Source organism: Gavia stellata, chromosome 16 (assembly GCF_030936135.1).
Source record: "Gavia stellata isolate bGavSte3 chromosome 16, bGavSte3.hap2, whole genome shotgun sequence".
NCBI classification, from domain to species: Eukaryota; Metazoa; Chordata; class Aves; order Gaviiformes; family Gaviidae; genus Gavia; species Gavia stellata.
In genome coordinates, this window is record NC_082609.1 from 6,176,552 (window position 1) to 6,204,335 (window position 27,784).

The following is a 27,784-nucleotide window of genomic DNA, read 5'->3' on the forward strand; positions in this document are numbered from 1 at the left end:
GTCCTCAGGTTAGGTTCTTGTCTTCCCCTTGATTTTAAGGGGAACATCCCCAACTGCACACAAACACACATGAACACACGTGACCATGCAGGTACACGCAGCACCCACTCTCACCTTTCCTGGTGCACACATGGTCCCGTCCAGCGGAGGCCCTTTCTTTGTTTTGCAGAAGTAGGGGTTCTCGGGGTGGCTGCACCACAGCTGCTTGCAGGGATCAAACGTACGGAACTGAAACACAAGAAAAATCAGAGCGGACGATGCTTCGAGAGAGCTCCCACCAGAAACTGCAATAGGAGCTGCAGCACGGTGGGGTTTTTCCTTTCCTAGCTGTAAAATGCCAGCTGTTATCACTGATTCCTGAGGAACACCGCAGTGTCTGTGGATTAAGCATATCTGAGCTTTCATGCAAAATCATCAATGACTCCAAAGTGAGATCCCACCTGCACTCAACAGAACAAGGTTGGGCAAAAATAGCTTTACACTAGTGATCAAAGGCAGACTGGGCAAAGGGGGAACCAGTTCCCCCGGATGGTAAGACACACACTGCCTTTTCTTAAAGTTTCTCCAAATGGTGCAGCTTCATTTGGCAAACAAAAACTACCCAAGTAGTCATGGGAGAGGGAAATAAGCTGCTCAAACTGTAGCTCAGCTGTTGCAATCACCTTCTTAGGAGGATGGAAATTTGAGCTCAGGACCCTGATCCAATGAATAAATCGGCATTGTATCTACAATGCAAGAGCTTGTATAGGAGAGGATGAGAACCACCCACCACACAACATACTAAAACATGATTTCTGGACATGCTTTTGGCTATTCTGAACAAAGAGGAATAGAAAGCCTCTGTCTCTCAGGCTCTGGAGAACGGCTGTAAGAAAAGACCCTCTTTGGCTGGGACATTCTTCCAAGGCCGAATCAGTGGGAATTGTGTCAAGACACAATACTACAGCTGATGCTTTAAAGGTTCTCGTCGATTATCTAGAGACACCACTCGGCACACATATTCCTGCAGATGGGAATCAAAGCAGAAATGTTATGTGTTAGCAGCTGCGACACCAGCTGAAAACAACTCTCTCCATTTAATAGTTTGTCCTATTTGAGGAGCTGGAGGGGGAGGCACAGCCCTGCTGCAGAAAACTCTGCTTTCTGAGGCCAATCCACTGAGAATTGCACTAATCTTGTCTTGCTTTAAATTTAGACTTTGTCTCTTGTTTTCCTGGTATGAGAGAGCCAACCATGTCTTCAAGAGTCCTTGCAAGTTGCTCTACTCGCTGTCACGCTTATTTTCTCATGCCAGGCATCAAAATGCATCACAGTTTCTGTAAAATTGGATCATTAAAGTGTACTGTCCCATGTTAGCACTAAAAGATGTGCCACCAAATCCATATCCTTCACATCTGGGTGGGATTTTTGCAGCAAAATAACTACAATAGGAGGCTCAATAATGCAGCAAGCTTATTTGCCTGAAGTCTACAGCTATTTATGAAACTACAGAATAATTATTTCTGTAACTCCAGCTTAAAAAACCAAAAAGACAGAGATACTTAAAGTAACATATTTGTCAACATTCAGTTGTTATTCCTTGCTCACAGCTAAGTGGGCACAACATCTTTCCTTGTGGGCTTCACTACACTGTCCCTATTAAGGGCATTTCAGAGACACTTACAACACCCCTGGATGAGAAATAGCAGAAGCCAAACTTAAGTACTCACAGCTGTGCACATCATGTAGCCCAAACCAAAATCAAAACGGCACTGCTCATTCATGGAGTAGTGAATTCCTGGCAGCTGTGGAAGGGAAGGCCAGTCATGTTCGAATGGATCATCACGCAGACAATCATAGGAACTGCAACAGGCAAAAATTACAGTAACAGATGGGGCTGTGAGACTTGCACAGTGTTTGTGGCTTCAGTGCCTTTTTGTTCCAAACAAAACAGAGCCTACGATTTCTCAGATGCTGGTCATGAAGAGCAGCTAATATTGCAATTACACTCACATTAACTTTATCATGTTGTATCCACCTTTAATGGATTCTATATATTTTTTCTGAAGCCCTTCTATTGTAATTTCCATTTAACTTGCAGGTAAATTCCTATCAGTGTCCAGGCTCCTTATGTGAAAGGAAACAAAGGAAGAATCCACATGAGACCAAGAAGAAAAGAAAGTTTAATTAATTTTCCATTTGTGGAATTTCGTGCTGTCTGCAACTGTCTTTCAAGTGAATTTTTAGAAGCAGAAGCCAGGATAACCATAAGAGACTACCACTAAGCTTGCAGTTTTCCTGTGTCCTTGCTGAGGAGCAGCAACTCATTTACAAGCACATGTACTCTCCTGCCTGCATTAAACACTCAGGTTTGTTCCCTCTCCATTTCTCCTGATAGCCCGTGGCTCCATCCATAATTTGTACAAAGTTTCCCTTCTGTGTGATGAATATGGGAGTTTCTCCTCTTGTCCTAAATCGTGAAGACAGCCTGTAACGTACTAGAATCATGTTTGACTAAGACGTATGGAGAACAGAGGACTGATGCTAATATCACTGAATGGTTACCATGGTATAATCAGTGGTTAATTCACAAGACCAACATGATCAACAGTATCTCTGAAACGTCTCCAAGTTATTTAACAGACATGAGGACACCATACACGAGCCTATTCTGGCAATCATTCAGGTTGTCTTGAAGATACCAATAGTCGAAAGCAGAATTTTGAGGTTAGGTTTACTTTAAAGCAAACCATCGTTCTGCTTTGTTACAAGATATTTAAAAATAGCTGTATTTAAAAGAAAGCAAAGCAGCCCTCTAGCCTTGAATGGCTAAAGCTCTAAATGATCTTGCTAATTGAAACAATCACACTTCTCACAATGTTTTTATTCCTTATTGCCATACCTAAGATATCTAAGATAATAAAAATATTGACAAAAAGATTAACTCATGTTTACTTCATGTATTCTGCTGCATTTTTTTCCTACTTATTTTCAGGTTTTGCTGGGTATCCTAGTAGTTTCCCCATATTTTTCCGTACAACTTGCACATAACAACAAGGAAAAGATCTTTTCTATAAGGAGCAAAAACATGGTCATAAACATCAGTTTGTCAGGGAACTCCAGCGCAGGGTCAGGTTCAAAGGGAAGGCACGGGACATGGATGAAGCTGTTAGAAGGACTGGAGAATAAAACGGCTTTTGCATTTAGGGTACTTAAAGGAAGAGTGACAACTAAGGAATTAATTCTAGAACCATGCCTTTTCTTTAGATAGCTATTAAAGTCAAGAAAAGCCTTGAGCACTTAAAGGGCAGAATTTCCTCTTTAGGCAGCACCATCTTATCATTGACAGGTATCATAAGCAACAAATGGCCCTTGATGCCAAATCTGGTATCTGTTACCACGCTGCTGGGTAGCATAGGCACTCCTCCAGCTAGAGGTTATATTAGGGAGGGAGGAAATTGAACAATGAGATTGGTAATAGTGTCTTCTCATAACCCCTGAGAGGACAGCATATATACTACCAATGTCCAGAAAATGAATAGACATAAATGAAATGAGAGCAATTTAAAATGGACTGAAATCAAACTAATTGAGAACTTGCATTATTATTTGCAATTGATGGGAAAGCATCTCGTTCCCAATAGGATGGGAGGGATTCTTTGTTTGTTTTATTCGACCCCATTTGAGTAACTAACCAAAGGAGAATGCTCAAATGCTAGATGCAGAATTGTTCTTACATGCTTCCTAATCAAAGGAGAGAGGCTGCTTAACAGCTACTCACTGGAGATATCGATTCAGCTCTTGCTGGCTGCAACGAGACCAGTGGAAGCGATGAAATGCGGCTTGTACAAGGGGGGCCATGATGCTCCCCAGGCGGACTTCATCCCCACATCTGTTCCCTTGGCCGTCGTGCTCCATGCCTAAACTGCCCCGCACAGGAGAGAGCCAGCACAGTTACATCGCAGGTGAACTCTGAGTGCCCAAGTGCTTCCACATCCCAAATGTCACCAGTGGTTGATTGCAACAAGGTTCTTCAGTCCCGTGACCCTTGTCCACATGAGCAAAGTCATGAGAAATAAGACAAGGTGAGGCTGAAGCTAAAGAGCTCGTCTGTAATAGCTCCTGCATAGAAGCACTGACCCTTGAGAGTACTTTCATGTGATTAGCTTAATCCACTTTCAAAATCGACTAAAAATGCCTTCTCTGGACTTCTGTGCACATCCATATTTGTGAATAACTACGGCTAAATAAATCCATTTCTGGATTAAAGATCTAGTCCACCCTCCAGGAGTATTAACAGACATTTATTCATACTCCAACCTGGAGCGATTCAGGAATTTATCTACCTTTTTAAAAATCACACCTTAGCTTAATTTGAAGTAATTTGCAATTGTAGACAAGTCTTTTGCATGGAAAAAAAAAGACGCCACACTGAAAGCTAGTTTAGACTAGCTGCTGCTATTGCCCAATAGCAATCCCACACTGTTTAAATGTTAAACAGCCTGGAAAGTGTTGGGTGCTTTCTAGAAAATTACCCCAAGTTACAGATATTTTAAAATTTCTTTTTGGCTTCATTATGAGCATGTTTTCTCCTTTCCTTTGTTAGGATCTTGTACTGCATTTTTTTTACAAACACTGTTTGACTAATATGGGCGATATCTGTCCATAATTTAAACCAAATTAACAGACTGGGGCTGAATGTGATTAGAGTGATTACATTCTTCAGTGGTATCTCTTTTAAAGCTCCCTGTGTATTCTTTTTAATCCTAATTCAAAAATTCGGGAATCAAATACCATCTGGGTATCAATTCTATGTCCCTGTCTAATTAAGATATGTTTACAGTGATTTCAATAAACTTTGGCATTTTTTTGTTTAAAGCCCTTAATAATTCTGATACAACAAAGAGAAAAGGGCCTGCAGGCTTTCTTAGGGAAAACAGAATAGATAGAAACTGTTCAGAAAAAGCCTTCTGGGAACTGTTGTTCTACCAAAGAGAAAATGGGAAATCAGTGAGTGTTCTCTGCAAAGAGGGAAACTAAAACGCTCTGGGAGAAACCAAAGCTCTGACAACCACTGCCCAGTCACTGCTTCTAATCACTTCAATAAGTAAAATGATGCATTTTTTATAGTAAATACATAGAACAGTTGTAACCTCAGTGCTTGGCACCTCGTTTCTATACGGTATTGTATCCTTTACCAGCAGTAACGTATACAGATGATGTGCTTATTTAATATGGACTGTTTTCAAGAATCATGTATTCCACTGACTCAATGGATTCATATTTCATCATTATGAGTACTTTACATTTCCATCAGGAGACTATAATACATCATTCAATCTACCCTCACAGCAGCCCTAGAAGATATTTTGGTATTAGTTCCTTTTTCCATTGGAAAATACCAAAATATAAAGCTTACTTAAGATCATGAAGAAAGCTTTGAGAGAGTTGAGACCTGAAGCCAGAGTGAACCCTGAATATTGTTTCTTAATATAAATTGCATCTTTCCGATGTCATTGGTATTTGTCAGTACCAGAGACTTTTTAAGATAGGACACAGGATGTCCACAGTTCTACTCACACATGTCCAGTTTCATGAGCCACCACAAATGCAGATGAAAAACCATCTTCATGATTGAGAGTGCAGCTTCGAACAGGATGGCACATTCCAGTGACTGGAGCGTAGCCTGTGACAAATACCAAGTGTTCCAGAAAATGAACAAGTATGGGAAGGCAATGTGGTGAGAAGCTCTAGGGCAAACATCTGTCTTCTGTTGTGACACAAATATAGTTGAAGTGGTCCTCTCACAGACCTCTGCCCCCAAACATTTAATAATGTGCTCCCTCATCTACGAAACAGATGAAACCAGCCTGTTGAACAAATTAAAACTATATTCCCGGCTCACCAAGGACCATCCTGCAATTGCTTTCTCTAAGTGCATAAGGCAACAGGGGAAAAGGACACCACATGCTGCTGTTACAGTTCACGAGGAGCTTGGTGCCGTTCCAGCTCTCAGGGAAGGCACAAGCAAAGCCCCAGCCCTGTGCTGACAGCAGATCTGGCCCATCCAAAAGGAACGGGAAAGCTCTGAGATTTATGCCCTTCAGTGAACAAACCTGATCTCACAGGAGGCAGAGCCCTGAAAAAAGGAAAAAGTGGACAGCACTTGGCCCTGCTGTTCCAGACCTCTCTGTAACACCAGTTCTTGGCAATCCTGCTGGAACACGGCAACAGCTTTGGAGACTTTTTAAACACAAAATCTATTCTTTAATCTTTGGGCTTTTTCAGGACTGTTTACATACAGATCCCATTTTCTTGGCTTCAGCAAGAGCAAAGAAATGATCCAATAATTAATCCCACCAGTAAGAAAGGATAAAATGGTAAGTGAAGCAGTTACAACTGAAAACGGCCCTATGCAGAGCTCTTGGGGAAAGAAAACGTTGACCAAAACTAAGTAAAAGATACACAATTAAACTTTGCATGACTAGCCTTGCCAAGTGATAAACACAAATGCAAAACAAAACCTGATATACATCTTACCTTGCATGCCAGATGGACCAAAGTCCTGCCTTGTGAGAAAGATAGCATGGTCGTGATATTCTGCGTGCCCAGTGTCAGGTTTCTGTTGCAAGTAGGCCCAGCGACACACATTCTCCAGACTTTGCGAAGGGTTCCCAATCTCTATCAGACTCATAGACTGCTCATACGCAGGAAAAAAAGACACCAATAGTTATTTATTTAAAGCTTGGGAAATTTTTTTCGCGACTTGTTCAGGCACTTGACTAGACATCCCATTTCCATTAGAACTCTGTTCTTAATAAAGAGACAATTACACTTCAGAAACAAATTTTACTGGATCAAGAAAGCAAGAAAATAGCTAAAGTTCATGGTTAGATTAAATGCGATTTCCACATTTAATGAGGCCTAAGATATAACAAAGGAAAAATAAAAAGATACAACAGAAGAAAAATAAAAAGTTGCGTATTTTAATGACAAAACAGATACTGTATTGTGCACTGTGTGTTATTATTTCTACGCCACCCTGGCACCAGCTTGCACCATCGCTTCCAGTCTGGTTATACAGTCTCTGACAGATCCCATGCCCCTGTTGGAACTGCAGCAGCTCTTGGCCAGCGGAGACTAACCCAGCGTGGGGAAGGATAATGCCTAATGGTCAAGGGAAGCAAATCACAACAACGGCAGACAGCCAGCACCCAGCCCTGGTTCATCAGCTGCTTTTGACATGAAACCAAGCTGTTAGGGCTGTTTTGTCAGACCTTTGAACACTACTGGATGCTCTCTTAAGTGTAAAAACTAAGTGTACTTTTTTCAGCTGTACTTGAATCATTACTTTCAGAAATGGACTTTCCCAATGACTGTCTTTTAAAGTGCATTTTCTTTATCCCATTCATATCTGAAGATCATTCTGAAGGTAGCACACGTAACTTCTCACTGTGGTACGCCATTCTCCCTATAAACCGCATGGGTGGTGCACCAACATGGCTTAGCCGACTCAAATGAGTTAACGTGTGTTAGGTGCGGTGCAAAGGACAATTCTCTTGAACAAGAACGAGAAAGGTATTTTAAAATCCAACTACTACATTTGCCTTTTTTTGAAATAGTGCTTTCTTAAGAATTCCCAGCTAATTCTACTTAATACTGTCCATTGCTAAGACTTAAGCAAGCTTATTGTATGTGGGATGCTATAAAATGTATGACTAATTGACCCATCCCAAGCCTTCCAGGATTTGTAAGAACTACATATGTGAACCCTGGCTTTTCATTTGCAAAAATTATATTACCATGACAACGCTGTAATCATAACACAAACCACTACAATTTAGATGCTATACTGTACTGTAAGCATTTGTCATTCCAAAATACTTAATGTAAAGCAAAACCTAGCCTGGGCCAAAAATAAGAGAGAAGTAATGTAGATCGTATTTAAATACAGATGTATTTGACATGTCCTCTAATTGAGTGCATGATGGAGTACACAGAGTATTGACTACATGAAAAAGAAAATCCTCAAAGGGTTGTGGAAGAACAACTGGAATTGATAAAAGAAAAGTCTGCCAAACTGAGGTCTGATTTTGGCAAAACTGGGATATTACAATTCTGCAAATGTTCAGAAAAACAAATTAATAAACCAAATAGAGGCACAGTTTGGATTCTGATACCAGTGTGGAATGAAAAAGTTGTAATGTAATCCCACGCTGGATCATACTGCTTCCAGCCATAATTCCCTTGGAAATTGAACTAATAACTGCAATAAAATGGTGGGACAGTTGAGATGCCTTTATTGCATCTTCATATATTTACAAAAGCAGACTTAAAGAAACTTTGAGTGACTATTACAGGTTGAGGTCTTTAATAACATCCATCAGTGGTAAAACAAAAACAAACAAGCAAACAAAAACCCCCTAATCTACATCATCTCCACCTTGTTCTCATTTCTCCAAAGCTTCACAAAAGAAACCAATCCCTTCAAAGAGCTCAGTGAGAAATCTTACTGCAAGATTCAACAAGCAAAGAATGCTGTAAAATGAAGTTGAAAAATCTCGTCACGTGTATCATTTGCTAATAGTTTGTTGTCTCATAATGACCTCCTTCTGTACATTCTACCAAATGAAAGTCATCACATCTTATAAGATGCATTGCTCAAAAAACAAACAAAAACCACAGACTATCAACATGTGCTTTGTTTAAGGGTATCCGAGTATTTGCAAAGAAATCCCTGCATGATCACCAAATAAGCATAGAATATAAAAAAGTCAATGATTTCCAAATAACCACTGTTTTATAGCTTTCCTCTGTCATATGTCAACTCTTCCCTATCCCCTAAACTGAAACCTTTGCAGTTGACCGCAGCACAAAAGCGGAAGACTAGTCTCCGAATGAACTAACACAGCAGCTTGCAGCACTTGTCTGACAAATGTCGAGTCTGCCAGAGACCAGATTAGTCTGCCGCAGCATACCTAGCTGCTGCCACGGTTCGGGCACTGCATTGGCATATGGCATGAGTCGACAACTGTTTTCACTGTATACTGAAGTCCACTCTGAGAGCAAAACCACTGGTTCAGTCCAAGAGCATCTCAATGCTTATTTATCAAAACAGTGATTTTAGAGTTTGTCTTCAAGCAAACAAAAGGAGAAGCTGATGTGGAGCATTGTGGGTTTTTTTGCATCCAACACAATGGGGAAAATGAAGAAAATCCTTTGGCATAAGATAGGAAACTGAGAACACACAAGTCTATAAAACTTGTTTCAGATGACAGCCCAACTTCTTTGCCAGTGACACAACTTTGCATCAAAAATGTGGCACATGAAAAATTGAGCCTTACTGCTCTTTAAGTTGGAAAATGATGTATCCAGTAGGAAGTCAATTATTTTAAGTGTCCATGCGCTACAGATATAACTAGCAAGTCTAGGTCCTGTGTCAGTGAGGAGGTCTTCCAAAGAGTAAAAGAGGAAAAACTCAGTCTACCTGCTGAGTACTCAAAGTCCACTGAGCACTCCAATCGTCTGGCCACTAATCCCTTGTCTTTCTTCACTGTAATGTAGCAGCCTGAAAAGAGAAACCCACTTGATTCCTAGCAAATTTTCACCCGAATTCCCACTTGCTGCAATTTTTCAAGGACTTCCAAATCAGAAAGGCTCCAACAGTACTAGCAGTGAATACTGCATGGCCAGGGAACCACCAACCTGGGGTCCAAGTCAACCTCACTGTGCTATGCAATTGCACTGGTTCAGACCAAAGAACAATGTAAGCCGTGGTCCTCTCCTGATAGTAGGCAATGGGATGCCCAGGGAAGGGAATTAGAGGAATGCAAGTATAGTGTAGTATTTGCCTCCAAATAACCTCCAAGGCTTCAGTGGTCTTTGGATCAGAGATTTCCTGAGCCAGACATATCTTTATATTGCATTTTTATTCACTTTTTCAACTGCCTTGGCTTTAAAGATAAATGCTGCTGTCCTGCAAGAAAGGAGCTTAGGAAATCATGGGACCAGGCACAGCTTGTCACTAGACTGGGCAAATATAATATGTTTTAGAAGGATGTTGTCCAAAAACTTACTCTTGTAGAGATATCAGATAACACTTGATAATATTTTCTGATGGAAGTCAATGGGGAGCTTTCATCAGACTCGGAAAAGCCCTGCCTCTTATTAAATGGACAAAGCGAAAGGAGAAAGAGGAAAAGAGATGAGCTGTGTACAGTAAGAAGGACTATAAGTAAAGGCAAAATCCCTCTTTGTCAGACTTCAAACAGAGAAAGTTTGGGGGCTAGCAGACTGCATATGGAGAAGAGGTGTAGGTGTTACTGTTGGCCAGCAAAGGGCCCACACTGCCAGGAACATGCAGGTCCTGCAGCTGGCTGGGAGCTCAGACCTGGCTGGGAAGGACCTCTTTCCAAACCGGACAGCAGGCCTGTGGAGAGCATTACTCAGCTGATCAGCAGGAGAACTGCCAATGGAAAGAGAAACTTTCCTTCTCATGGCAAGAAAAGCAAAAAATCTGTGGGCATTTCAGAGAACTGCTGATGGAAACAGATGGAGATGTTGGCCAAGAAGTGGAAAGACCTCAGCTGAGAGAATATCCCCCATGCGAGGAGACACCGCAGAGGGTTACGAGGACAGTCTCCCCTAAGGAACTAGCCGAGATCCTTGCTCTGGGAAACTCAACATCTACTAGTGCCTTCCATTTTCCTTCTTTTTTGATTCTGCCTTCATTTCTTCTCTACTCCCTTCCTTCTTAGATGGAAGCAGCAGAAAAAACTAAATAAAAATAGAAGACAACTGAGTTGCAACTACCACTTGTACAAAGAGGCAAAGCAGGGCAGTAAGAAATGGTTGAAAGTCGTTACATAGACCCAGAGGTCTTTGAGCCTTCTTTGCTACCTGCCTTGTCTTTTGGGAAATTATCAGTGTGATGTTCAGTTCTCTGTATGAAGACACTGAAGTACAGGACTTTATGAAGCGGACTGGAAGGTCCTTCAAATACTTGTGGAGATTGTTGGAAAGTAAGAAATAGGTCAATTTTTTTTCTTTAACAATTTCAAATATGAAGTTATCTTAGAAGAAAACTGCAAATTTAGTCTACAGTCTACACAAACTTTTAAAGAAAGTTTAAGTTGCCAGTACATGTGAAAGACACACTGGTATCACACAGAATGGCAGCTTTCCTTAACCAACTGTTTTATTTATCTGCCATTTGGCATAACTGGGTACAACTTTGCAATGGTGTTGATGAGCAGGTACTTGATGATAAGGACACAAGAAATTTAGGCGGGTCAGAAGCTTGCCAGAGAAGGACCTTTCCTAACTCATCCATTAGGTGGTGCTCCAAGAGTACCATTGGAGAAGGCTTTGCTGCTCTTCAGTAGCTCCAGAAGAAGCAGAAATATGCTTAACCTGATAGGCTTCAAAATATGGTAGCAAAAGTTGGACCATAGCAGTGCGCACGTTCGGGAAACAATTTAACATATGCCTTTCCCTTCTTGAATGTGTAAAGTCTCAGCAAAACACACTGTTCGCATTGCTTCTACTTGGCACTTCTATTGTTCATTGTATATTGGATTAGATCTTCTATATTCTTCTCTCATCCTGAACAAGACAAGCAAAAAGTAAATAAATACAATTATTGAGTGTCCATGGTAACCGAACTAACAAAAATAGCTCATTCAGCAAACTGTCATTTTGCATTCAAAGGATTTGTAAAGCTTTCTTATGGCAGTAGTTCGTAAACATTTTTCAGTCTCTAATTCTGTATAAATGTAAGCAGATCAGGAATACAAAGTACTGTTTATGCTATCAGCCAGCTCTACACTGTTCAAGTTCCCAACAAAACACACAGGGAAATTATAAGCTATGAGTCTAATATATAAATAAGGCAATTCAACGATTTACCCAGATAAAAAATAAGAGGGGCAATATCTCCTCTCACCTTTATCCTTACCCTAAACATATGAAAACAGTGCAAAAATATGAGCAGCAGGCAAAATACTATATAATTTGTAGGTTCTGGCCTTGCAACTCAGCCTGTGTAGAACTGGTTACTGGAGATGGCCAAGACATGATTGTATAGCACACTGCAAGATCAGGGCTTGACTCCTGCTGATACTTTCAGGTCTTCTGCATCTACCAATGTCAGTGGAAAACTATGATGCTCAACTCACATTAGTAACCTTCTAATACAAGGAGAGGCTGGAGAAGAGGAGGCTCAGGGGGATCTCTTCAACGTATATAAACACTTATTGGGAGGGGAGTAAAGACAACTGAGCCAGATTCTTCTGAGTGGTATCCAGAGAAAGGACAAGAGGCAATAGGCACAAACTGAAATATAAGAAATTCCATTTAAATACAAGAAAAAAACTGTAAGATTATTACTGTAGTTTTACTATAAGAGTGGCCAAACAATGGGAAAGGTTGCCCAGAGAGGTTGTGGAGTCTCTGTCTTTGGAGATATTCAAAACCCAACTGGACAAGGTTCTGAGCAACCTGCTCTAGGTGACCATGCTCTGAGCAGGGGGTGTGTACTAGATGACGCCCAGAGGTCCCTTCCAAGCAAAACTATTCTGTGACCCTGATGTACAGCTAACCACCTCCTTGCCCTGCCAGGCACAACTGCTCTCAGCCAGAGTCTTTGCCTCTTCCTGGGACAAGCAGAGACGAGGGGAGCACTCATCCCTTTCCCTCCAACCAGAGTCAACAGCAAAATGACAAGGACAAACACCAGATTTAAGGGATAAACCTGGTTTGCCCTTCCATCTCAGCTGTGTCACCTGTGCCACCCTCTGGGAAACAGAGAGAAGAACCTGGCTCAGACCAAACCACCACTTTCCATCCTGGCTGAACCAAGAACATCTTCCCTGCTTGCATCAAGCTTAGACATGAAAAGGTCAGATGGCAGAGATAAAGAGAGCACCATTTTATGAAAAGATCGAAGGTAAAATCTTGTCCCAAATGAAGGCAGCAGGAGCTCTGCTAATATCTCAGACATACACAACTGAAAAATCCTTCTCAGTTGAACAGTCCTGTCCTATGAGATTGTAGGCATCCACCCCATGCTACCTTCTTCCTGAACTTCTGTCTTAAAGCCATTTGGGTTTTCTTTCCTCCCCTAATCTTTTTGAAAGGCTCTCTGCCTTGGTGGCCAGGTTCCTCTTTCAATTTGACCAAGTTAACGCACGACCAGAGTGCAACCACTTGTTCTGGGGCCAGTGCTGGTTTATAGCTGACATGGGTTTTCTCTCCCTACTTTTGCCATCCCAGATGTGTACAGAGCAGACACAACACCCCTCAGCCTTTCTCACCCTGTTCCAGTCTCAATACGAGTGACTCGAGCTGTGCATGTTGCTCCAAAGGAGAGTTCAGGAGTGTCCTGCACTGCCACATTCACATTTCCCAAGAAATAACCCCCATAAATCCTCAGGTGGCTGCATTTCTTGAAACCTGTGCAGTTCCTGCAAGTCTTTCTGACTTTTTTTATCAGTAACTGTCTTAATTACACCCCTCCCAGCTAACATGTGTGCTTTTCTCTGCCGCTGTGCAAGGGCAGCTCATCTGCACACAAAGTCGCCATTGTTGATGGACAGAGCGTGGGGCTGGAGCCAGGAATTTATGAGGTCTTATCCCCAGCCTGCCAGTGGCCTTCCATGTGGCCTTGGAAAATAACACTTAACGTCTTTGTTTTTTTAGCTGTAAAATGGGAATAATAATCTTTATTCATCCACCTCAAAAAGGCGATGAGAGGATTTTATGCAGTGCTCAGGATTTAAATGTTTCCAAACAAATTTTATAATAATCAGTCAGGGTTTTTAAATCCATTCTCAGCTCATCTCTTGCCACCTCCACTGTACTTGGTGATAGTGGTTGCTTTGCTTATTCCCCTGAGTATTCTAGAGCTAGCTGGATTACAGAGCTGTTACAACCAAAGTAAGTCTAAATGGAATAATTTGCCCAAACATTGAATTATATTCATCTCAAATGTATCCGCAGTTTCCAGAATTTGCAACCAGTCCTCCTACTACTGAAGTCAAAAAAGCAGAAGCGAGCCAGCTCATCTTTTTCCCATTTGAAGAAAAATGCACCACATGTACCCTGTTTACTTATTTGCAGTAACCCATCGCATCAAAAAAGCCTGTGACTTCGGGAGTCAATGTAAAGTAAATGCAGAGAAATGCATGGTAGCTTCCGAAGACACCGTGGACACGGAACAGCCTTTGCAGGATGCATTTTTCTATCCTGTTGATGGAATTGGTAAATGAGCAGGCAGCAGCCGGCCATGGTCGAAGCCTTCACACCAGCCCCTCCAGTGTGTCAGATAGTGTTGTTCATTTGTTTGAAGTACTAAGAGAAAGGTGGGGAGTCAGGAAAGGGCTGGTAGCTTCAGCACACCTACCCCAGACACAGCACAGCCACACGCTGCCCTCTCCTCAAACGCAGCACCCGGCCAGTGTCCAAGCCTTGGTGCTCCTTGGCAGGTCTCGACCTGCCATACCCTCAGCCTAAGTCCAGAGGTGATAACTTACACAAAGTGTTAATTCAGTAAAACCGTGTCAGATCTTTTGCATTTGCCCCTAGAGTAATTTCATCATGTGATCTCCAAGGAACATCTTACATTTTTTCATCTTACCAGGGCAATTAATGCAATTACTGAAATTTTGAAACTGTTGAATGTACAGTTGCCTGTGTTTGAAAATACTAAAAAATAAGTACATTTCAAGGAATGGAGTACCTGAAAAGCTGGTTGCTATGCAACTCAAGTATTGTCCATATTATTCTTATCAACAGATGACATATTGTATAAAATAATATAATCCTCTTTAAAAAAAACCCAGCACAATACAGTAGAAAGCTGTTCAGGGGTGAAGAATTGGCAATAGCTCAGAGTGCTGTCATAAACCTGGTGTTGGTGGAACATACTTCATCAATTACAGAACCATAATGTAATTATTATGATTATTTAAATGGCACCCTTGATAATATATATAAATTGCCTACAGTGACGCAAACACATCTGAAGATATCAGCTACAAGCTTTCAAAAGCAATGCTTACTCAAACAAGACTGGGATAATATTTTCACATCATGAAGCCAACCAGGCTGCTTCATTCATGCACTGCCTTAACTTGTACACGCGCCCTTCCTTTTATTACGTACTTTGAATATATAGTCCGAAAAAGTTGTTAGTGCTGGTGTGTTTTAGTGGGATAGTAAAATATTGAAGGCTTTGTTCTAATTCCTCAGAACAGGTTCAGAAAGTAAGAACTATACATCTTTTCTCTCCGCTTTTCCACCGCTAAATAATCCCAACCCTCCGAAGAGAAACCTCCTCACCTTCTGCTCCCTGGTACTAGTCCTCTGATCAGGAGCTTTAAAAATATGAACATAAAAAACTTTATTCTTATACAACCAGAGCATGCAGGCCCCCACACCATCAGGCAGAGGAGCTCTGCAATGATACCTCTTACATTAATTATACTTTTTTCAGAAAGCCATAAAATGCTTTTCATGTAAATAAGAATCAGATACAGAAATGCAAGAAAAATTATCTTCATGGTTATTTAGGGCAAGCTTGTGATACTAGAATTATTCGATTTTATGCCCTGCTGAAACCAGCAGGATAACTCAGGAACTGGAACGTCGTCCACTGCAGACTACGGATCTAGAATCCAGAAGTAGACTATCCACAAGCAGATTACATAGTGCTACCTGCAACAGCTATTTTTGTGATGTGGCCAAAGACCCACCAAGAAGTGAAGGTTTCTGTGCTTTACCCCACTCTTCTCTCTAAAGAAGATTAATATGAAATCAATAACTTTCGAATTATCAACAGACAACACTTTATTCTTCACAAGAAAATAAAGATTCTTAAGGTGAAATGAGGTCTACTGTAGCTATTGTCTGCCAGCAGAAAACTGGCCGAAGTTATCAGAGTTCAGACTGGTGCAGATCTATAGAGCTAAAGATGGACACACATAACAATTATGAAATACTTATGAAATAAGGACAGCAAAGAAGTGACTAGCCCATGTGCTAATTCTGCTGGCTTCTACCACTACTGCAATACCAGATTTTTATGAGAATTATTAGTCAATCTGCAATCCCTCAAATTGCTGTCATTACAGCAATCACAAGGATATTTCATTTATTTTGTAATTTAATGTTAACTACACACACCATGAACTTTGATCACAAAATGGCAAATGTGACCTTTTTCATCTTTTATTTTAGGACACACATCTGAATTAAGCTTATCCAAAACACATAACTACATCATCATCTATATCACTGCAGAAAGAGCAGAGATGGATCAGTTTGTTTAGTTCTCAGATGGGGAAGATCCGACAGAACAATTTATCCCAAATCCAGGTAATTGGTTTCCTGCAGAGTCCAGACTTAAACTCAGAGCTTCCCCTTTGCACCAGGGAGGAAAATTTTTAGTTGGTGTTGAGCAGGGTGAACTGGTGAATGTCAATGGAGCTTTACCACTGACACCGCCTGCACTGGCTCTTCACTGACAGCGCTTCAGCAACTTGCATGAACATACACGGAGTCTTCCAGAACTCAGGTTTATTCCATGAACATGCAAATGCCACCAACTGCAGTCACAGAAAATTACATTAGATTTTAACACTCTGCGTGGAGCAGCTGGGCATGCTGCTGTATTACAGAGCACTAAAATCGCATGTCCTTAACCAAAGCATTTATCAACATACTTGAAATGCCTTGTTCCTGTTTCCATGGAATTTGATATTGATTTGGCAAAAATAGGACACAGGTACTGAACAGTTCAATACTTTTGAAAACCATTTAGCATTTCACTCCTCTCTACCTGAGTGTTGCCTGTAGAGTAGCCCCTTCTATAGAAACGGCGAGAGAAAGAACACTTGGTACTCTTGATTACAGATTTGATCAGCTGAGCTCTTGCCTTCTGGCCCCTATCCCACAGAACTCACACTTAACTTTAAGCACATGTGGAGTCCCACTAATGTTAAGCACAAGTTTAAATGAGTTCTTGGAGTGAAGCTGTAGCCCTCAGCATCTTGCAGAACTGATCTTGTGTTTATTGTTACTTACACACAGTTCTACCACAACACCTCGTGTTTTCTTTTGGAACCAAAATGTTCACTATGTTTCATGGATTATTCCAAACAAATCTGAAAAGATAGACTGCCAGAGCTAAGCAGCAATTTAAAATGACACAGGGAAAACCAGAAGAAATTGAAATTATTTGAAATGTGACATTCAAATGATAAACAAATATATATAAACATAGAAGTTCTTTATATTCATAGACTGGTAAGGACAATGTATGAATTATGTCATCAGTAACTACACTGTTCATAGAAAAATGAAGTCCAGAGATACTGATATCCTCCATTTAAATTAACCTTTACTTACCTTGCCGTAGCTCAGCAGGATTATCCTCACCAAAACAACGTTAATGTGAGCACCCAGGGACTCATCATGATAAATTTCGTTAACCTGCAAAAGAGTTCAGCGCTTTAACCACGGTACTGGCAACAAGTAACTATGAAAGCAGTGATACAGCAGTACCTTTTACGCACTGTCATTAAGCTAAAGATCACTTTGTGATCACGTATAAAACGGGGACAATTCCACCAATGCAAGAGGGAATGTTTTCTTTTCTAAACTCTGTTGCAGCCTCCCAACAGGCCATAATTCAGGAAATCATTTAAAATCAACACATCATCACAGACTTCATATTAACAGGTCTTTAAGTGCCAGCCTAAACAGACTTAGATGTATCATGGTGCACCTACGCAATGCAGCCGAGCTGATCTAACAGCTACTGCTGCTAAGAAGGAAGATTCCCAGCTCTCCCTACGCCATCCCAGCTGTGTGTGCCCACTGGAGCCCAGAGCACAGTAATCCAAGCAAAATCCTGAACAGCTCTCTGCTGGGCAAGACCGTGCAAGGGGATGGGGACGAGTGAGCAGAGGGACAGGACATCCCTCCTGAGAGCCATTTGCTAGGTCAGCTCTGCTGCACCCTGTAACTCTTCCATCTGGGACCCATCACATCACACTCTGACAAGAGGATATACCTCCCTCAAAAAGCATGGTTGGCCACATGGGCTGGCTTTATTGTGTGTCAAAACTAATCAGTGTTAAACTTTGCAAGCAGAACAAAAGCTACAAAATGCCAGCAAATTAAAAACGGTCTCCTTTTTTATACTAGAGCTACATAACTGAACATGCACACGGGGAAATCACCCTAGGAACACTGAAAAGAAAACTGTAAATATTTACAGTAGAGAATGAAATGTGGATGTATAAAGATTACTTAGGAGACACTGCTACAAGCAAGCTAGGCAAGTATTAACTGTTAAAGAGGCTGATTTAAGTATTCAGTGATAAAGACTGCATGAGACTCAGCCAAATGGCAGGGTTCTAGCTTTACAAATTAGAAGAGGCAGATGAGAGTCCCTGCAAGGGGACTGAGGTTTCCCTCCTGAAACCTCCTTCCCCTGGTAAAGGTTGCACCAAAGTGGACTGCTTTGCTGGCTGGACCTAAATTTCATTTATTCCTACAAAATAGATTCATTACTACAAGGTAATAAGTAACTTTCAGAAAACCTTTCATTAGAAACATAGTAAAAAATGTCCTGTTTCTTCAGTCAGCCCTAGTTTTAATGGGCCATCTTCTATCTCCGTAAAAATCATTAAAACTAAATACATCAGTGTAGGTTTTGCTAAGCAATCCCCACTGACATTATAAAGTGAATTTTAATTCATTTTATCAGTATTTTTGGATCTAAGAGCCTAATTTTATGCCTGGTAAAAGTTCAAGTTTTCAAAAGTCCTGAGCATCCCACGGCGATGGTTCGGAGACAGCGTGGCTGAAGGGCGGCTGCAGGAGCGGGCTCACACCCTGCAGGGCATCTGCCCGGGCACCTGGGGAGCATGCTGTGTGGGACGCCCGGGACCCAGGCCCGGGACCGGCTGATGAGCAGATCCTTGGCTGGGAGATGGTGGGTGAGGAGCTCGGGGCTATTAGTGGCTTCAGGGGCTGCTATTTTCATTGTGGTGTAGAAGTAGCTGATCAGTTCAGATCTGCTTTGTAAATAATACCTCTGGAAATTAGATCATTTATTTACATGTCTAAATAAGACTTTAGAAGACTAACTTTATATTCCTGCATTTAAAAAAATCATTACTTTTACTTTGAGGACCATTTCCGAACACAGACTATAAAAAGGTTAGACATAAACATGCATTTTGCTTTACAAAAATTCTCTCACCTAGGAAAAAGACCCTTGCGTGTTGTCAAGGGAGGCAAGGATATTAATTTGCCTCACTCTTTGTGCAGTGGGAGGAGAGCACATGCATCAAGGATATGGGCTGAAATAAGCTGTAAATTACCTATTCATGAAATGAGTACTGAACAAAAACTCCTGTGTATAGAGGACAGTAAACACAGCATGTAAATAAGTATTTAATTAGTTCACAAAGCATAATCCAAATTGCTGCACACTGCTGTCTCATTAACTTCCAGAATTTAACCTAAGCCTCTTTTAACAATAGTTGAGTAACAGAACAACCGTATCGCTGTTGCATGCCAAAATGAAACTTGGCTTGAAAATGTTGATGGAACAGAATTGAAACACTGTTTGACTGTTCACGCAAATGACATCTAACAAACAAACTGTGAATGAACAGAAAAGCACAAGCACTGTAAAAAGCTGCCTGGTTCTCTTGGGATACTGGATTTTCTGCAAGACAGTGGGTCAATTCAAAGCTCTGAGTCTTGGTTTCATTAATAAGGATGAGTCCAATCCCTCTTCATACAGCAGCTGAATTTAACCCTCTGCACCTTTCTCTAAGCTAAACTGTGGCTTTACTAGTAGTGTCTCACTGCACATAGATAATATGCTAAAATAGATGTTTTTCTTTTTTTCAGCATGGCCTAAATTGCACCTATTTGTTTCAGGAAGTTATTAAAGACATGGGATCCAAGCGACTGAATGTTGTGCTCTCAAACATTCATGAAAAGTGCACACACTGAAAGCTAATGCAGTTCATTGTATAGGGCACAAAATGACCAACCAACCTGTGGAATCGGAAAGCTCCAGGCTCTCATCCAACTCAACTGCTGAAATGTTTCAAAGCAGAGATACTCAGACAATTGATATATATGTTCAGATGTCTGGGTAACAAATACACACAGGTGTGAAAAGGATTACATAGTACTTTTACAGCACTGCAACTCCATGCACTTTAGTAGGACATCCTGGTTCATACCAACACAAGAAAAAATCAGAGCGGATCTCCTGTTTGTTCCTAGTTCAGTAAGTCTAAAACTATGTTGCTTTGTAGGAAGAGAGTGCACAAAGACCATCCCAAAAATCACAGCTCCTGAACTGAAGGCAGTGAATATTTTGCATTAAATCTTGTTAGATGTCCTACAGTGATTCAGCATTCATAGAGGGTGATGAAGAAGTCTGGGTAAATCTCAAGGAATTCAAAGCATGGTGAAATACTGTAAAGAGACTTTCAACAAGCTATTGTAGTTCACAAACTATTTTGGGATAACTTTGGTTTATTTTTCTGGGATATTTCAATCAAAGCAAAACATGCATTTCTATTTAAAGTTTCTGTTTAGAAATCAGGCTGGCACAGATTGGTGCTACATATGAAAACCAAAGACTTTTATTTATTTTTTTCTTCTGTCCCTCTTTTCTTATTTTATAATTCTTCTGCCCTGAGAGAGTTTGAAGTCAGCACAGTAAGCACGTAGAATACATCAAAAAACTCCAACTGAAGACAATGCGTCTGTGAGACGCATCATGCTTTGTAAAAGAAGCACTGCAAAGTTTTTATTATTGAGCAAGGCGGGGCCCAATCCTAAAAGGGAATTTTGAAAACTGCACAAACATAAACAGTAATAAACAGCCTGCAGTTTTGCTAGTCTTGGTGCAGAGCAGGTTACCTGCTGATACAGCTGGCAGGATTTTTAAGGAAAGTCAGGTGGTTCCCTGAATCTCTAATTAAACCAATGCGCAACAGGAGAAAGAATAATCTGCATATTTTGGCAAGTCATTGGCAAACTCATTCATGCAGTTTGAAGGAGTTCCCAGCCTTACAAACTCTGTTAGTATCTGCTATGCAAATGACAGGCCACTTCATCACAACACGGCTCCATCCCACTGAACCATAAATCATCGCGGCCGACTTCATCCTGAGGCGCACCCTCTGCGGCGCCATGCGTTGCACCGTACGGTTGGGTAAGCACCGCTTCCTCGGGCTTCCTGAGCACACACCCCTGATGGACTTCTAATAGTTTCAACCTCTGGCTACCATCAACCTCAAACGGATCTGACCCAGCTACAGCGGGCATCAGAGGGCATATCTAACCATTTGGAGAGGGCACAATGCAAGATGCAGTTTGTGCATCTGGCTTTTCAGCCACCACAAATTGCTGATCCATCCAACCCGATTAGACTGCTCTTTGATCACCCAACATCCTTACGTAACTACTGTTGCAGAAACTACTGATGGCTACGTGCTCTTGGGCAGAGCAGGGACCATGTGCGGATCTCTCCCAGAGCGATAGCGGAGGAGCTGGAGAGCATCAGCGCCTTCCCCGTGGGATGGCAGAGCTCCTGGCAAGCCATTGTTTGAGCCCAGCCTGAGATGCTGCTCATTCATCAGATCATAATTATCTGCAGCAAAGCCTCGGTGCCTGGTGGGCATCCAGTGATTGTCTATTTCTGTAAGAAACGGCTGTTTTGAATTACAGAATAGGAACCAGAAATGTCATGGTGGATACTGAGCACAAACTTTTGTAATCTGACCCTCCCAAAAGCGTTCCCCTCTCACTTTATTTTTCTGTGTTCCCACTTCAAACACCGCTATCCTCTTCGATTTTCATCACCTCCTTTATGCTTTTGAAGATCCCAGACTAACATTTCTAACATTCCCAAAGTTTCATCTCAATCCCACAGGAATAACATTACATCAATTCCTCAGGTGGATAAACTATGGTCACATAGAAAGTCACCAGGCAAAATCCAGGGCTCCCAGTCTCCTTTTCTAGTCCTTACAAGGCATTTCCTCATTTCCTCAGAGAGGAACTCTTTTTTTCTGAAATCTTTGTTGAGCGTCACAAGGAAAAAAGAATAATGAAAGCACACAACACATATGAAACTTAAAGGTCAAACTGTGATCTCAGATTTGGAAAACATCTATCATTCTGCTCAAAACCACAGGCAACAGGCAGTTTTTTAAGAGCTTGGCAATGTACATTGCAAAACGGAGATAAGAATCTGGCATTTTGCATGCAAATAGGAGTCCGAGTCCTGATTTACCTTCCCTGGTGTGAGAGTCAGTAGATGTTACCAAGTCCAAGTTAGCTGCTTCTGATCAAAATGAAAAACATTCCCCAGAGCAGATGTGTTGGCAAGGCAGTAGGTAGCTTCGTGTTACGGGTCTCTATCTCATCTTCGACTGTAACACTGGCTTTAGAAAGGTCATAGACTTTGTTTTCTGACTTCATGAGTAATTTATTTTTCTTAGTTCCTCCCTCAGGCTCTTGGAATTCCTCATTCTTGCCCACAAACCACTGCTCTGAGAAGTTTCTCTAAACACTGTAAATTACCTTTGCACCAAAAGACAGTATTTGTTTGAAGTACTGTCTCAAGATCACTTTAATAAAATCCACTACAGTATCATAAAATATTGAAGCAGATTCATTTATTATATTACTGAAAGGGATAGGGGTGTGGTGTCAATGCAATGAATATGGTGACCTTCTCAAATCTAAGGGGTTTGGTTAAGAAAAGCATCCAAAATTTGAAAGCTGATACTAATTATCCGTACTCCGTCACACAAACCACACTGTCACAACTCAAAAGCCCCCAACTGCCACCTTTATGGCTAAAGTTCATGTTGGTATTTGGAGTAAAGGAAAAATCTATCTTTTAACAATAACCACCCTCTACCTCAAGGATGGTACCAAAATCTGTGTGATGCTCTGTGCTGGGTCCAACAGGGCAGCAAGGCACATTCCAGTTAATAATAATGAGCAATGCTCACCTAACTGACACTGGAAATAATACGCCTGTGAAAATGAATAAAACCTGTAAGAGTTCAGAGAGGGTATTTCCTGGGGGACCTCCTGAATGCCCAAGCACAAGTACAACTTCCACTGCAGTGTGGCAATCAAGATAATGAACAAAAATAATCTTATGAGGCCTTGTCAGAAACTGTTCTTCTCCCTAGTCACAGCTACTGGTTTATAATGAACCGTCTAAACGTGGAGTGAACTCACATACATATACTTCCACTTTCAAACAAGCTGTAATTCAACTATTGACAGCTGAAGTCCCTCGGATGAATAGAGCTGGACTTGCATTTGTTATTTGTGGAACTTCTTAGAGTTAGTTCAGATCTGAATTGTACATATTGAAATAAATTGATTTGAAATAATGAGTATTGGTGCTTATAAATTATTTAATGTTTAAAAATCTAGTCAATCCTATATTACTGAAATATCCTTCCCATCTGAAAAAAAAGCTTTTTAGTTTAAAAAGCACGATTCAGAATACAGGGTGCACCATTATTTCAAAGTATTCAATCATCACTTTCTTTTTAACAGCTTGAATTAGACATGCTTTCAGGTTTTCATCCAACTGCCAGTTAGAAACCGATGGCATTTCTGCCCTTTCCTCTCATTAGGGACTTGCTGTTCTGTACCTGCAAATCTTCATCCCTCATCAGCCAGAGATACGAAAGCAGAAATCTCATCTATAATAGTAGTATCATGTACATCCTATTAAAGAGGACAGATAACATATTCAAAAGTGCCTCAGGGCCACAATTTCAAAGACATGTGTAGTGCTGGAAGATGCAGGTGAAAAACTCCGGGGACTTTCCACAGCCCCCAGCTGCATAACTCCCATTGATTTCAGTTATTCAAATGAAAAGTTGTTTAATGGATTTGTTCTGGAGCTGAAGTTTCACTTAAAGTCTGGGAGAGACATAATCCCATGGGCCAATTTTTAAAACTGATTCTCACTGTTTTCAAAGACAGGTAAATGACTAAATATTCAGATAAATCTAGCCCAGAGTGAGGCATAAATCCTATTTAGGGTCTATCTCCGTTTGAAATAATGGCAGTTAGGCACCTATCTGCTTTGAGGAGATGCGTTTTAGCATCGCAAACATTTTAGCCATGTACCCATTACACGGATGTAACAGAGGCTAACCCTTAAATATTGCAATATCACATCTTTTACAGTAAAGGCATGGAAAGGAAATTAAAGATTTTTTTGCCCCTGAAAATTGTCCAAAAAATCAAAAAATATACATATTTGTAGACAAATTCTTCGAAAAAATACACAAGGATGACAATTGCCAGCATTAGAAAAAGAGATAGTTGAGGAATTGAGGAATATTGTGGAGGAAGAAAGACAAAGGATACAAGAAAAAGCTAAAACAGGTGCCTCAATGGGAAAAAAAACACAATTTGAAGAGGGGCATGAAAGTTGAAGACGTGAAGTTAGGACAGATGGAGCCAATACATTCAAAACCATTTGCAACTGAACTTATTTCATGAGACTTTGCTATTTGGAATGGCCAAAATATTGTAAGATCACATATTCTACCTCTGCCTCTTTAGGAAGTCTGTTTTGAAGATATCCATCCTGGATGTAACCCTAAACACAGGATTGTGGAGGCTGAAACGTTCACCCTAATCAATACTGCAGGCTCAGCCAGGTAAATGTACTGGTGAGTCTCAGGTCTGCTGCTCTTCCACAGCAGACAGCGAAAGGCCTGCTTAATCCTGAAAACTATTTTAAAAGGGTTATGAAACGATCAGAGAATTTCAGCCCCGGGGCTAGCTACCACCAGTACGCACTTTAGCTCACTAACGCCCATTCAGCACCCTGCTCCTCCTCCCAAAGCATCCTGCTGTGAAATCCTTTTGTTTCCCAAGGAACAAGATAATTCTCCAATGTCGCTTCTAGCCTTGCACTTTTCTAATACTTCCAAACACTTGTACGAGCAGATAAAATGCCTGGGATTTTTAGCTACCTTCTCACTGAAATGAAATTACCTTCCACGTTCTTGAGTAAACTGCAGAGCTTGCAAGATACCGCCCAAAAATCTCTCCTCTGTTGCAATGCTCCTGCATGCTATAAATACAAAGTTAATTTGTGCAATGTGTGGGCTCACGCTTGGAAATGCAGAGGACTGGGCAAGCTAATATCCTTCCCAGGAAAAAACACAGCATGACGTACAAAAGAAAATGGTGCAAGCAAGAGGCAGCTGAGAGTCTCTAAAGTGAGAACAATGGCATGTTTTCCGAAGATGGACTGAATGTCCCGATGGTGCCGAGCAGAGAAAAGAGAGGGTGTCAAGAGAAACCAGAGTTTTTGTATGAGGACTGACTGGAGGATGAAAAGGGGGTGGCAAGAGGCCAAGCTCACTGCGGTGAAACGGCTGGCCTACAGTCAGGCGATACGTGGCTGCAGCCCAAAGCGTTAAAAATCCTCTGGCGTCTATCACCATTCGTTTGGGAGTGACTTCATTTCCAAACTTCGGGATAAATATTAGCACAGCTATTCAAGATAGCCAGGACACCCGGCCCCTGTTTTTTCTCACTTTATGGCTTTTAGGTGTGGACTGTAACACATCACTTAAGCAGCACAAAACAGATTTACTGAGTAAGTCATTGCACTAGGCTTGAAAAAAAATATATTGTTTTGATTGGGTTGGTGGTAGGGTTCCACCCAAGATCCCTGGGAAAAGTTAATTAAGGACAACTGCTCACGCCATCGCACACAGTGAAATCAAGCAAAGTGGGGAGAAGCAGCCATGCTGGGAGTTGCTTCTGGGAAAGTGATTTCATGCCTCCAGGAGCTTGGGCATAAGGGAGGATTCACCTGGGATTTATTTCATTTTTGGAACCACAGAAATTCAACTATTTGATCACCTTCTTATCTCCAGTAAATACTTCCACTATTATTCCATTTACTTACTATGCATTCTTTGATTTTATGATTAGTACCTTGTTACCATACGAAGCTAATTGATTTTATGCTTAATGCCTTATTACTGTACGAGGCTAATTGATCACATCCATAAAACCAGCAGGGTAAACACAATCTGATGGTTACGGTAGGATCTTCCATCAGATTTAAAAAGACAGGTGGAATTCTTTGTAGCTGTCTCTTCTTTTTGAGCTACCCTTGGAACTACACATCTCATCAGAAACATACTGCGTACATGTGACCCCTAACAGCTAGAGACCCCAAAGCTTTTTATAAAAAAAAAAACAAACAATTCAAGGAGGTAGAATAGAGGACAACAGGGGAGTCACTGTGTGAATTTCGGCAAAGGATGTCAAAGCAATGGTCTACACAGAAATTCACCTTGCATCCATCTTAGCAACAAGGACAAGAGCTGGAGGAGCTGCCAGCTGGAGTTACACTGCCAAGGGGAAGGAGAAGTTCTGCGTTGCGATGTCTTTTGACATGATACGGGTCGCCAGCACCACCTGGCATCAGCGGTAACAAACGCCTCTTGCCTCTCTATACTGGAGCAATGCTTGGACAGCTGGAAAGAGAACTGGTTACTATCACCCATCCCTCTGCTAAAATACAGACTCCAGAAAACCAGCCAAGTTTTGAAGAAGGAAAGAGCAGGGTAACACTGATGACCGCCAAAGACTATCCAGAGCCTCCTCGAGAGGCCTTGTGGATTTCAAACAGCCCCTCGTATTTGGACACAAGGCAAGGGACACATCCTCAGTCCCCAAAAGACACGTTTCTACCTCAGATCTCCCAACAACAACTACTGCCTATGCCAAGAGCTGCTACAGCCCTGTGGGTACGGTTACGCAGCCTGCACTTTCTAAACCACTTGCAGAGACAGCATGCTTAAGAGTTGTTATTTCTTACAATTTGTGTGTTGGATGGTTTGCTAAAATTAGGAAAAAGTATATTCCAGAGCTGGAACATTTATGGCTTCTTTACCATTACTGTATATTTTAATTCTTAAAAATAGATTTAAGTGACATGATAAGTAAAGAGTCCTGTTTAATCTATTTCAGCCTGTTTGCCACATTCCTGGTTTGCCCTGTTTGGCTTGTTAATTTAGAGATGTATAAAACCATCTGTTTCACTGTAGACTCTGTTTTAAGCCTCAGAGGAAACAAACCACACAAATAAATGAAATTCACTGTGTCATTTCTGTTAGAATATATGTATTTACAGCCATCAGAGCAGACACTAAGTACACTATAACTCTAATGTTAGTGCAGGTTTTTAACTATTTACAATACTGTTATAAAAAGTCAGTGCAACTGAATTTATATCACACAAGGGATTTTCTTAAATTGTATTCCACCTCTCATCTAAAGTGAAAAACAGTGACATTATACACATTGTTAAAAGAATGTAATAAAGAAAGAAAAAAACTAAGCTTCATAATTAAAAAAATGTATCTTGGAAAAAATACATCCCAGGCAAATGTACCTAATAGCCTGGATTTCTGTCCATATATTTGCCTCTATGGTTTGTAGTGCCAAGAAGTCACCTACAGACACTCATCCTCTTGACGTGACTGTAAACTTCAGCAGTCATACTCTATTTGTCAAAAACAGAGCAGACCTACAATTTTTTACTCAACAATATTTCACTAAGAACATACATTCACTGCACCTAAAGTTTCTACAGAAGTGTGTTTTATCGAGAAGACACTCCTGTTCCAGATGAGAATGAGAAGGAAGAAAGTCATCCCTGAATGAGTTGCCTATGAAGGGGGCTCCCACT

At 41.1% G+C, this 27,784-nt stretch overlaps 1 protein-coding gene across 1 annotated transcript in view; it reads right to left on the reverse strand.

Moving 5' to 3' along the window:
- Nucleotides 1-27,784, reverse strand: part of ADAMTS2 (ADAM metallopeptidase with thrombospondin type 1 motif 2) — a 190,792-nt gene that overhangs the window by 32,508 nt on the left and 130,500 nt on the right. Inside the window, exons 5-10 of the mRNA XM_059825220.1 lie at nt 17,386-17,469; nt 6,520-6,676; nt 5,560-5,665; nt 3,761-3,904; nt 1,710-1,842; nt 115-228 (exon numbers count right to left, since the gene is read on the reverse strand). Of these exons, the coding sequence (XP_059681203.1) occupies nt 115-228; nt 1,710-1,842; nt 3,761-3,904; nt 5,560-5,665; nt 6,520-6,676; nt 17,386-17,469 (738 nt within the window). The remainder of the gene's footprint in view (nt 1-114; nt 229-1,709; nt 1,843-3,760; nt 3,905-5,559; nt 5,666-6,519; nt 6,677-17,385; nt 17,470-27,784) is intronic.